This window comes from Vanellus vanellus (genome assembly GCF_965231255.1).
Source record: "Vanellus vanellus genome assembly, chromosome: 6".
NCBI lineage: Eukaryota > Metazoa > Chordata > Aves > Charadriiformes > Charadriidae > Vanellus > Vanellus vanellus.
The window spans coordinates 29,189,711-29,202,510 of NC_138911.1; the positions used below are offsets into that span (position 1 = coordinate 29,189,711).

The following is a 12,800-nucleotide window of genomic DNA, read 5'->3' on the forward strand; positions in this document are numbered from 1 at the left end:
TGGCGGCACCACCGGCGCAGCCCCGCCGGGGTCGAGCAGCCGCCCGTCCCTGCGCACAGGGTTCTGCCAACAGCGGGCGATCCCCCGGGACCGCCGCGCTCCCCCGAGGGCTGTCAGAGGGGTCCCGCTCCCTCACAGCGCCCACCAGGCCCCGTCTCCGCCCGCCAACGGTCCAGGCTCTCCTCAGAGCGTGCGGCCCCGCCCCACCCACGCGCGGGCTGAGGGGGCTACGACTGTCCACCCACGCCCCCCCGCCTGACGCAACCCGGGCCCCGCTTTGCCCCAGCGCGCGGCGAAACACCCCGCCCTCGTTGCATCACCCGGCGCGAGCCGCCCCGCCCCCGCGCCCGTTGAGGGGCGGGCGGGGGCGGGGCGGCCCGGCCGGCCCTTTAAAGCGCCGCGGCGGCGCATGCCGCCCCACGAGCCCCCCGGGCGCCGACACCCCAGCAGCCGTGACCCCCGACGCTGCCACCGACATGAAGCGCGACCCGCAGCGCCCTGAGGAGTGCCCGGGCCGGCCGGAGCCGCCGTTGTCGTCGTCGTCCACCCCTCTCCTCTCTTCCTCTGCCTCGCCGCCCCCGGAGGAGGCTGAGGGTGCGGAGCCGAAGCTGACGGCGCCGGTGTGGATCTTCGGGTACGGCTCGCTGGTGTGGAGGCCGGGCTTCGAGTTCACGTCGCGCAAGGTGGGCTTCATCCGCGGCTACAGCCGCCGCTTCTGGCAGGGCGACACCTTCCACCGCGGCAGCGAGAGGATGGTAAGGGCGGGGGCAGCCATTGGCGGGGGGGGGGGGGCGAGCGGTTGGGCGGCCGTTGGCGTGGGCTCGGTTTCTAACGGCTCTGTCTGCCTCTCTCTCTCTCTCCCCTCACAGCCCGGCCGGGTGGTGACATTGCTGGAGGACTGCGGGGTGAGTACTGGGGCGGAGGGGGGGAGGGCTGGCCTGGGTGGTGGTGCCCATATCAGCAGCTGGAAACTGATGTCGGCAACTGAGTGCTCTTCTGCCCTCCCGGGATCGTGGGGTGTGTGTGGATGGGGGTGTTATCCTCCTCTGTCTTGTTATTGGTTATGCAGAGACCCCAAAGCAAGGCTGCCTTGCTGTGATGTGTTAGTGGGCTTGTCTGCTGGAGTTACAGCATCCCGTAACCGCCTTGCTCTTTCACTCCTAGGCGTGCACGTGGGGTGTAGCCTATGAAGTCCGCGGGGAACAAATTGCTGCATCGCTCCAGTATCTCAACATGCGAGAAGCTGTCCTGGGAGGCTATGACACCAAGCTGGTGAAGTTCCACCCCCAGGAGAGAGATGCAGAGGAACCCATCCTAGCTCTGGTTTACATTGCAACACCCCAGAACCCTTCTTACCTTGGCCCAGCATCTGAAGAAGACATTGCAGCTCAAATCATTGTCTCAAGTGGTTGTGCTGGTCATAACATTGAGTACTTGCTGAGACTGGCAGACTTCATGCGCTACTTTTGTCCTCAAGCAGAGGATAAACATCTCTTCTCCATCGAAGAGGCTCTTATTTCCATCCTTCCCTGCCTGTACTACACAGAGGAATCTCTAGAAGAAGCTGCAAGTGTCCCTCAGAAGTCTAAGGGTTGAAATAGAAAACTTTTGTAGGGTCCCAGTAGAAGGGATATAAGGGAGAAAGCAATGGGGACAATCTTTACTCTGATAAAATATACTGGACTGAGTGAATAAAGGGGGAATTAACAAGCAGTAGGGGAGGGAGGAAGCGGCGTAAAACACGTTTGCTATAGGACTTGCAATTAGTACCTGTTACACTCCTTGCCTGTAGCACCACGACAGCCAACACTGCTTTCCAGGTGAGGAGCAGGGATCTTCGCTGGAACTTAGCTCTGCAAGACCTGCTTCCAGGAGTCAAACCTGAAGCACTCTCTTTAGAGAAGAAAGAGGCTCATCTATCCTGTGCACTTTTTTTTGGTTTTGTCTTTTTTTTTTTTTTTTTTTCCTTTGGAGACTAGTTGAGCGGGACTTGACTGGGTTTAAGCAGTATATATGTAATTCTACCTCAGACTGGCAAAATGCTGTTTGTGTCATGGTGGAGACTTGGGCAGGTTCTGCCAAACAAGACTTTTTTTTTTTCCCTGCCATGTCCCACCTCCAGTAAAATGACCTGATACTAAATTTCAGGACTGCTGTGCAATATTAAGTGAACTGGCCTCTGTAGGCTCTTGTGAATCCTACTTCCTTATGTTGTGAAGGATCACAGTAATGCACTTATTTTCTAAAATGTCATACTGTATTTATGTGTTGTATTTCCCCTTAGGAGGGGTATCTAAACTGCTCACATGCCACGGTGGTATGTAGCCTGCATTCAACCTTGCGTTTGTGCCTTCTAGTTTTAAATCAGTTTTCTGAGGAGCTAAGCCTGCTTTAATGACGGAAGCTTTTCTCCAAGCTTCACTGGCCTTGTGATGCTACAGACTTAACTGACTCCATAAGAAATGGTCCTGCCTGTGTGGGAAGTCTGTGCTGCCTGCAGGAAAGCTCTCCAGATGCAGCAGCATTTTAACTGGCCCTGTACTGAATAAACCCCTGGTGCTTCAGGATAAACGTGGGTTTCTGTAGCAGCATTTGAGGGTTCAAGTTCCATACCGGGGTGTCTGTCAGGTACACTTTTATTTGACTGCAAAGGACCATGACTGAGCATACCTGCAAGCTTTTGAGCTGCTGAAAAGCCTGCCTTGATCACGTGCAGCAGAGGCACTGCTGCAAGCTCAGGCTCTTCGGCTTCACATATTAACAGCATGGAAACCCATAGTATTTTGTAAAACTGCTGCTACTGCAACTGCAGCAAAACAGCTCTTGAGAGCTGACCCCTGGGACATTTGACTCCTCCCAAATACCATGTGGGGTTTTTCTATTATAAAAAAGGATAGGGACTGTTTGTATTACTGGGGCTTGTATGTATATGAAGTGGTACTGTGCTGTGCCCAGTAATAAAACAAACGGACAAAGTTAGTCTACTATACATTGGTGTTGGGCTTTTTCATTACTGACTTGGAAGTGCAAACTGATCCTTCATTTTAAATTTTTTCTTGGTTTTAGAAACAAAACCTTAGGTGGTAATGCTGCTATAGTCCCTATGTTTTTCTTTTTTTTTTATTTAAAAAAGAAGAAAAACAAAACAAACAAAACCATTGCTGCTGAGCAGCTTGCCTCTGCTGGATCCACTGAAAGGCACCCATTGACACTTTCCCTTTGAGAAAAGTGGATTCAGTGGCTTTCTTGTCACAGCTTCCAGCTCTTGCTGGTTCTGGAGCTCTAGTGCTGTCAGCATGTACAAGCCAGCTCTCCCGGCTGTACAGGGCTGGCACAGCAATGTAGTTCTCCCTTGGCAGGTCAAAGGGATTTTTTGTTCCGAGTGTAACTTGGCATTGCTGTTTCCAAGAAGTAATAGTGGAAGGACAAGAAACTGCTGGTGCAGCCAGATCTGCTGGCCGCAGTAAGGGAGACGGTTGTTTACCTTTTGCCTTGTGCAAGGGTAATGTGCAGCTGCCCACCCGATTCCTTTGGTTACCAGCTGCCTCAGCACGAGCAGGTCACTGTACCTACCAGTATTACCTGCCTTGGGACTCAAGTGTTGGAGTGAAAACTAATTGAAACAACTGAATTTAACACTAATTAAGGGCAGGTGGATGTTTCAGGGAAAGCAGACTAGGGAAAACTATGCTTTCCCTATTCCGTGGAGGTTCTTGCTTCCAACTTAGCAGTTGCATCTCCCCGTGGGGGCTGTATCCCCCAGATGGAAAATCAAAGGGTTAAGGAATCAACTTACCTGCAGGGGAATGCTCCATTACTAGTACAAGACTGGGGTTAGATACCAAAATATCTCCAGAATAAACAAAAACATCTTCACACCTTTAAAATTTTCAAGGGCACAGAGACGCCAGTGACAGGACCCAATAGCAGATGTGCACTAAGCAACCTGTGTTGCTGACTCAGGTAGAGAGCCCCTTGCTTTGTTCATCTTGTTTTGTCTGGTTTGGCACCATGATCCTTCACATCACTGGTAAAGACAAGCAGTGAGTGCTTGTGAACAACCCATTGTCGTTAGGAACGTTCTTTCAGCTGCTGTTTCTTCTTCCCTTGAAAAAACAAGTATTTTAAGCACAGATAGACTACTTCACTAAACTACCATTTTCTTTATAATGAGTTCCTTTCAGTAGACTTCCAAAGAAAGGACCCCATTTTCTTTTCAGGAGTGGTGAATGTGGCAGCTTGCTGCTGCCATCCTCTCATTCCATCTTCAAGTCACTAAGACTGACAAGGAGGTATCATGTAACTTCTTTCTCCTGAGGCTTTTATTGTGTCCTGTGAGTCTGGGAACTGGTCACCTTTTGGTCAGTTGATAAGTTTAAAAGGTTAGCATCCCAAATTTGAGCTTTGGCCATGTGAGTGTGGAGAGACAGAACCCTGCAACATTTGCTATATGCCCAGCCTGTGTTTGTACTGCTGCTCAAAGACAGGGAACCACGGTGGCTTACCCCTGACGAACCAAATGTGAGGAAGACAATTGCTGCTTGGAGGCAGTCATACAACCATGGCACTTGGGAGTGCCAGGCCAACGGTGACACACAGGGACAGTGTCCTACCCCCTAAGTGTTTCGCTACAGGCTTCCTCTTCCCGTGTCATGACTCGCCAGCTGGTAGTGGGTGCAGCTCCAGCTTCTGGCAGTTCTACCACTGGCCTGATGGACAGCCTGGGGAAGAGCACTCACCTTGTCAGAGGGGGAGACAACCACCCTCATTTGCAAAGTGCTGCCAGACATTTCTGGAGATGCTTCCCTATCTAGTGGCTTCCTCTTGCATGTGTGGTTTTTTCTTCTCTGACTTGCCTAGGAGAAGCTAGTTGTCCTGGTTTGAGGTAAAACAGAACCAATTTTGTTCAGTAACTTTGCTTCTTAGCTAGGCCTCTTCTAAGCTCTCGTTTCAATAAATGCCTAAACCATGACACTAGTGCCTATCAGGTCACCTCCTATTAGAAAACAGTTGCAATAGAAACATGTTTACAAGTGCTGTCAATCACATACTTCCCAAACCTAAAACCAGCACAATTAATGTGATTTCAGTCCTTTCTTCAACCTTTTCCATTTTCCTGCCCAGCAGTTCCCACACAGCCCTGGAACACGGGCCTGAGTCACCGTTTCCTTCAGTACATGAGGACAGCTGCTTTGCAGTGCCACAGCCAGCTAAATAAAGTAGATGACAACAGTTAATCCAGCCCTGGCCTTCATATGTATAAAGCGCTCCTGAGGGCACATGGTCTTTAATAGGGCAGGAGAAAGGATAAGGAAACTCAGCAATGTTGAGATTCAGAGAAGACAAAACCAAAAGAAAAAGTCTCTGGTTCTTAGGTGGTATGGTATCATCTCAGTTTCAAGGTGGAGTGTTGAGAACCGAGGAGACTTCACACAGGTAAATCTCTACCAAGGTGATTCCAGCTTTAGTAAAAATGTAGTTTAAACACAGCATCACCAAAGTGTGAACTTCCCTGTGCTTGGTGTACTTTTCCAGATGAGCTGCTGGGTCAGAAAATTAGTGAGATCAAACTTGTATTTGTGGTTGATGGCAATACAGGCACACAGATCAGGGAGGGAGGGAGGTGGTAGGAGAGGACAGTGGCCTAGGAGAGGGGTAGAGCACAGACCAGCATTGCTCAGCTGGGTGCAGAAGCTTAGTGGAGTCTACTTGAGGAGAACGTACGTTCGAGCATCCAGAAAGTGTGGCCAGCACAGACTTTAAGGGCTATTGAGGAGCCAGTGTGGGATCTCCATCCCAGGAGGAGCTGAGGGGGAGAGGCGCATCTCCGCATGCGTACCTGCAGCCTCCAGAGGGTCCCTGGGGCTCCGGCTGCCACGTGCGGCGGAAGAGGCTTGCAGGCGGCGTGCGAGTCGCAGGGAACGGCACACGCTGGATTTAGCCGCTGTGACAGGAGCTGCAGCTGGTGGTAGGTAGCACGTGTGATACTCCATATGCGTGTCTGCTTGCCACTCACAAGACAGGCTGAAATGCAGATTTAATTACCTACAGATGTTTTGCAGGCAGAGGAAAAGCAAGAGATAGAAAAAGCGAAGAATGCTGGACGGCCTCTGCAGGGGCACGTGGGCTGACGGGCAGGTGCAGGCGAGAGGGCAGCCAGTGCTTGGCTGTTACAGAGCCCAAAGGCTGTGCTCTGAAAAGCGCTCCCTGCTGCGTTGAAGACCGGGCAGCACTGCGTGCACACTGGATACAGACAGGATGTGTCCAGAAACAACCTCTGCCTTGATAACAGCCTGTTCTTCCGCTCCTGTGACCAGGAAAGATTGGATGGTGAAGATAGAGAAAGAAAGAGGGTCTGGTGGGTGTCCGGCTGCACCAGGACAAGTGAGACTGACTTTGCATAAAATATCCAGCACAAAACACACAGACGTGGTCACCCGTGCACTTCGACACTTCTCCATATAACACGTTCCAGATAGTTCAGTGCCAGAATGGCAGCACTGCCAGCACTTAATGGTTGGACTCAATGATCTTAAAGGTTCCCTCCAACATAGACGATGGTATGATTCTGTGTCCCAAAACCTGGGAGTCAGTCTAGGCCTGGAAGTCCTTTGTGAAGCTTTAAATCGAGTTATATCACATTCAGCGCAATAATCTCATCCCAAAGGCAGAGGGGAAACCAAACGAGCAGAATTTGGATGGGAGATTTTCCCCGCGTCAGACTCCTCGCTTTGGTACTGCCAGTTTTCACGACGTGACACATACTTCAGTAGCACCAAATCCAAAGAGTTGAGGTGGGTTTTTTTGAACTCAAGGACAGATGCAACGTAAAAAAGTGCAGTGCCTGCGCACGGGCAGGCAGTGATATGCCACCGGCGCACAGCCTGGCTCAGCCCCGCCTGGTTCCCCGCGCACGAGAGGAACAGGAAGGGATTAAAAAAAAAAAAAAGTCTTACAGTCAGGCTATGGAAAAACTACACTTGCAGCAAACCCAGCAGCTGCTCAGCAGACTTTGGAATTTCCTACTAACTAGTTGCCTTGGTTTAAGGGAAAACCTCCCTAATTTATATGCTGTATTAAAGTTACGAGAGAAGCCCCGTATGGGTTTTGGGAGAGGCTTGGGCCCGGGAGGGGAAGGAGGGCGGAAGGAAGCGGGCATTCTGGGCAGCACTGGGGAAGCTCGACATGCTTTGTTTACAAACCCTGTACGCTTTTTGTTTGGCTTTTGGATGCGTTTTATCCTTTCTCAACTGCCTTTTCATCTCGTCGTAGTGCCAGCCACACTGAGGAGTGTTTATGCTTGCGAATTCCTGAAGCACGGCCAGTACCTTGAACTCCAGAGAATGAGACTGAAATAACGTAAAAGGTCAGGGAAGTTCAAAGACAGAGAGGTGCTGTTTTCCTAGCTGTTCCCAGACCACGCTGGGCTGCTCTGGGGACACAAGAACAAAGACTTCTCTCTCGTGTCCTCCTGTTTACACTGCTTTTTGCCTCCCTCCCTCCCTCACCTCACTGTTTTAATGGGACTTATTTCCACGAAGCTTCAATTAAAACCACCAGGGACGAGTCTGGCCTGAGCTTGACAACTGAAGAGACACTTGATAGCTATTGGCACTTAAAACTCCTATCACCAAAGGAAAGGGGCAGTTTTTATCCCAACTGCTTGAGCCCCACCGGCTCACACAGCAGGAGCGAGCCCCAGAGCGCGGCTTCATCGGCAGACCGGTATCGGCTACTGCGGCACCTGGAAATCTGTTCGGTGCTTCACCAGCGGGAAGACAAGTCAGAGGATGACTTGTGGAGAGGAAAGGTTTCATTCAGCCTTGAATCTTGTCCTTCGGAAAGGTGGTGTGAAGCCATGCCTGGGATGAGCGGGCACGTGCCGGGTACCTGCAGTTCGGCTGTGCCGTGCAGACAGCGTGCACGGGGTGGTCACCACCGCATCGGGGGCACCACCCCATGCTCTGCACGAAGCCGTTGCTTGTACTTCCAGCTGCAGATTTCGGCAGAGTTGGGGGGTTCATCAGCACGTGCACATACACCACGCGCTCATTCTCGCAGCACTGCGCCTGCCCCCCATGTGCCCTCATTCACAGGGGGGGAACGGTGCGGGCTACCACGAGCACCGGGTTTCACCAGCTGATGGATGGCCTCAGAAATCTGCTTTGCCTTGAACTGGAGCTGTGGACCTGCCGACACCAACAGCACAGACAAAATTGAAGTCGTTTTGTGGACTCGCATCCAACCCACTCACAGCAATTATAACCCCAGCTACAAGCAAACCACCTCGGGGGCAACCGCAGCCAGCTTGCTGGTATTAAACCCTCTCTACACAAAGCATATGTGGCATTTGAAAACATTTAGAAAACAAGCTAAAAAAGCCTTTTATCCCCTCCTTGTCTAGACGGCACACCAGCCTTTCCAAACGGCAAGTCGGCACCGCTGAAGTGCGTGATGCCGAGGGAGGGAGGGAGGGAGGGAGCCAGCGCTGCCCTGGTGCCCAGGGATGGCAGGGGCTGCCCGTGGATGTGTTGACATTACCTCTGCTCACCCCACAGGCACCTCGCACCGGGGCGGCGCTGGTGGGTGCACTTTCATGTGTCACCGCAACTGCCAGCGCTGCGAGTGACCTCCCGGGACTGCGGCTGTTGATCGGCCGGAGGCGCACAGGGGTGGGAGATACTGTTACGGACAACTGGGGTCAGCAGCTTTGTCCTTGGGATGCTTCTACAGGCATCACGGGCTGAAATTTCTCACTTATTTTTGTTTTCCTCTGAGGTACCCATTTCTTTAAGTAAAATTGACCCGAGAGTATAGTTCAAACAGCTAGCAGGTTTTCAGATTATACACAAATTCATTTTAGATGATACATACATTCACTCTGCTTTAGAAGAGCATGCTTTTCTCCAAGATGTTCCTCTCTGCGAACACACAATCCCATTTTTAGAGAGGGAAAAGAGCAGCAATGCCCAGCTCCCCGCAGCCGTGACAGACGCTGCTTTGCATCTTCCCTTTGACAGCGACTGTCGGAGACTCGATTACCTCGGGACCTGTTGGGCAGGAGCCAGATGAAACCATGTCTCTTGTTGCTGCACAGCACAGTCAATTCTGGCAGCATTTGTGTCTCTAAACTACTTATATATTGAATCTATTCCTAGAAATGCATCCTACAATTTGAGGGCAGATGAGTTGAGGACTGAGGATAAACTGTGGGACTAGCCTCATTCAGAATAAATATCTGCTATTTTTTCCCCAGAGGATTCTTGCCTCATTTCACCCGATGGGAGGATGCTAAAAATGAGCAGCAGTTCAATACCTTTTTCTCCTGTATGGTCCCATGTTTGTTTGTGCACACCTCGCTCCAAATGCAGGGGGGGGATGGTTCCCCGTTTTGACTTTTCTCTGGCAAATTGCTGTAGCACCTTTGCAAACTTTACCTCCTCTTCACAAGACCCTCACGACGAGGGATCACTTCCACTATACAGGTGGGGAACCGAGACACGAAGATCATGATTTCGAAAGCGTACAGTGACCCTGAGCGCACAATGTGAAACGCTGTGGGACGATGCTTTTCAGAGTGCTCGGAACTGTACGCTGAGTGTTCAGAGACAACACGTCAGAAAAAAAGATAACGTGTGCTCATGTAATCAGCAGTAGATCCTGATGCAAACATGCGGGAGTCATCTGAAATTTTCATGGATGCCCTTCTGTTTGCTGTTGCCTAATGAGGATGTGTGCAGTTGCAACTTCAGCGATTTGCTCTCCGTATTCTTAAACCTTCACGTCCCTAAGCTTGCATAATATTTATTTGCTAACAAAAACTTAAGCTCAACAGAGAAACATTTTTATATAGATTGGGGTGTTTTTGTTTTATACTCATCACTCAAATTTGTTCCAGTCCCTCAGGCTTTTTTAGCTCAGGGCTGAGGCTCACGGCTGCTGGCAGTGCCAAACTTCTCACATGTGTTTATCCCTGTAACATCTCAGACATGAGATCTGTTTTAAATTAAAAATTTAAACAACATTACTTTTCTCATTTGCTATCAATTATATCGCTGCAAGGAAGAGCTGGGCTTCTCTAATCTGTCTGCAAATATTCCACCAAACCAGCTCTCACCCTTAACATTTAGTTATTTGATTCCAGGCAGACACAATGATGCATAGCTAAGGACAGCAAACCGCAGTGTAACCGAACTACATTAATTATACAATACGTACCTCTGATTGCATATGCTAATAGCAAGTTATCAAAGCCGGGGAAGCAAGCCTCCTTCTGCAAAGCTCCTGATGGTGTTTCAAGAACATATAAATCACTTGGTGTGATAGCAGCCCATAAAAGAAATCGCCAGGACTTCCAGTCCTAAATCAACGCCGTGTTTAAAAACCTACATGTGCATTACAGATTCAGCATCACAATGTCAGTAGGTTTCCGACTATTCAATAGGAATTGAGCCGAGTCACAAATTACTAAAAAACTAGACAGTAATTGTTTTTCGTGCTAACCAGATTAAATACATGTCACAGTAAAATTATCACTACAAATTACATACAGTAACTTCCACACTCTGAACATGTCAGAGAACAATGAAAGGCTGCAGTCACCTGGACAAACAGACATCGTGAAGCTGAGTTACTGTTTTGGGAGCACTTGAAATCCAGAGATTGAAATGTACCATTATGCATCTTTAGAGGTATTTCAAGATCCATTTCAAAGAAATACAGTACCGCGGCTGTAAATGAGATTAAATAAAAAATAATAATCTGGATTAAACATCAAGAAAAGGGAGGTCAAAGAAAAATCTGGATTAAACATCAAGAAAAGAGAGGTCTGTAGGAACGCAGAAGCTGTCCAAAAAAGTGTCCAGGTGAACCCTACGGAAGGAGCAGGAGCACCCAGAAGAAACCAGATGCAGAAGAGCCCTCACACCAGCACCCACCAGATGCACGGAGGGGCCAAAAAAAGGTGGGGTTTTGGATGTCAGTTTTCAAGATTCTCTTAAAGTTCACGTAGTTTGACCATCCCTTCTGTTTCCCCTGCTTGCAAAGGCAAACCCTGGAGCTTTGTCACAGGTGATGAAGTGTCATTCAAGGGTGTGTCCGGCCGCGTGCCACCGTGTTTACTGGGCAGCAGCACACTCCGCTCATCAGCACGTAGCTAATTGCAGTCACCTACCAGAAGCTTAATGTATCTTAAAAAAAAAAAAAAAAAAAGCAACATTCAGCCCACTCAGTGTGAAATTTGCTGACTCGTTCATTCTTAAAAAAAAAAATAAATCCCAGCAACCTTCTACTGGCTGAGTGAAACACAGACAAGCACGCTGCGCGCTGCCATTCACGGCTGATGGAGGGGAGGATGGGCACTACCAAAGGTGACTGCTTCAAAGACACTTCTGTGAGGGAGCTGGATGGGTTTTCGAGAGACTTTGATACAAGTTTAGGCTCGTCTATGGAGAAAAGTTACTGGAATTACGTGAATGAGAGAACAGTTGTTTGCAATTGATGGAAATGTTTGTTCTCCACAAAGAGCCTACCTGGAGGGGGGTTATTTGGGAACACTGTTGCAAAGCAAAGCAGCGGAAAACTGCTTGTCTGGATAGTGGCTTTAAAATTCTGAAATCCACTCACCAACCTGAATACAAATGAGAATTTCTATGTTTGAACTCTACCATAACATCAGGCGATGTTGTAACACTGGAAATAAAAAGGAGCCTGAAAGATGGACACCTGAAAGACAGACGACATCTTATTGCGCTACGCAGAGAGGGCTCCCACCTGTGATTTATTCATTCATCGAGGAAGGCCCAGATAGGAAGTTAAGATGTAAGAATACATCAAAGGAAGTATAAGAATGGATGAGAGCTGAGTTAAACAGGAATAGTTTCTGCTCGTAGGACAGCATTTGTTAAATACATCTTGAGAAGCAAGCCACTAGTTTCTTGTTATGAGGAAGAAAATTTGAATAAATTCAACAAATACACATCAGTTTTGTGCGACAATACAAACCAGCAGTGAATTTCCAAATAAGTTCTAGTCTCTGAGCAACAATAACAGTTTTTCTTGGTTTTGAAAAAGTTGGTGAAGGTTTATTCAGGGTAGCACAAAAATACACATAATGCTGAGCTATATTTTAATTCACAGAGATGCAAGGCTATAAGGGTCATTTTGTTTGAAGCGGAACACCTTTAAACGGGAACATTTCTCCTGCCAACCAAAAGCCTTGAAGACAACACTTGGGTCTTGAGAAGAGCTGGGTAAGGCTAAGGAGCAGGGAGGCGAACCCAGGTGCTGGCAAACAAACATCAGAGAGACAACGAGGGATGCTGTGATCTCTGGATGCTTGGAAGCTCACATCACACTTGGCTCCTGTTAAGTATGGCGAACTTAGGACAACCGGCGATACTGTTGAAGAAGGAAGTGACGGTCCACGGGGAAACTCAAAAAGGCACAAAAGTGGTGCTTCAGCGTTTTCCTCCCCCACCTCATTCTATCAGCGATGCTCATCAGCTAAGGAAAGAAGGAGTCATCGTTTCATACCTGAGCGCTGACACACTTCCTCATGCCTGGGATGCAAATGAATCCCCTCACATGCCCCTAGAAGAACATTATGCAAATCGAGTTTGGTACCAAATGTCTGGAAGACCCATTAGCTTTTGGAGTAACTTCACTTTCCTGAGGGAAGAGGCAGGAGCTAAGAGAAGGGTGAAGCTGGAGGAAGCCCAACTTGTCATGCATTTCTCCTTTTAATAAGGCGTCCGATGCAGGCTTTTCAGAGGCGCAAACACCAATCTGAGTGCCACAAG

General features: G+C 49.1%; 1 protein-coding gene across 1 annotated transcript; it reads left to right on the top strand.

The window, feature by feature from the left end:
- Window positions 1–432: 432 nt before the first annotated feature.
- CHAC1 (ChaC glutathione specific gamma-glutamylcyclotransferase 1) lies at window positions 433–2,987 on the top strand. The gene is made up of 3 exons (XM_082485569.1): window positions 433–755; window positions 870–905; window positions 1,165–2,987. The coding sequence occupies exons 1-3, from the start codon at window positions 477–479 to the stop codon at window positions 1,594–1,596; spliced, it is 747 nt and encodes a 248-aa protein (XP_082341695.1). The 5' UTR covers window positions 433–476; the 3' UTR covers window positions 1,597–2,987.
- The last annotated feature ends 9,813 nt before the right edge of the window (window positions 2,988–12,800 follow it).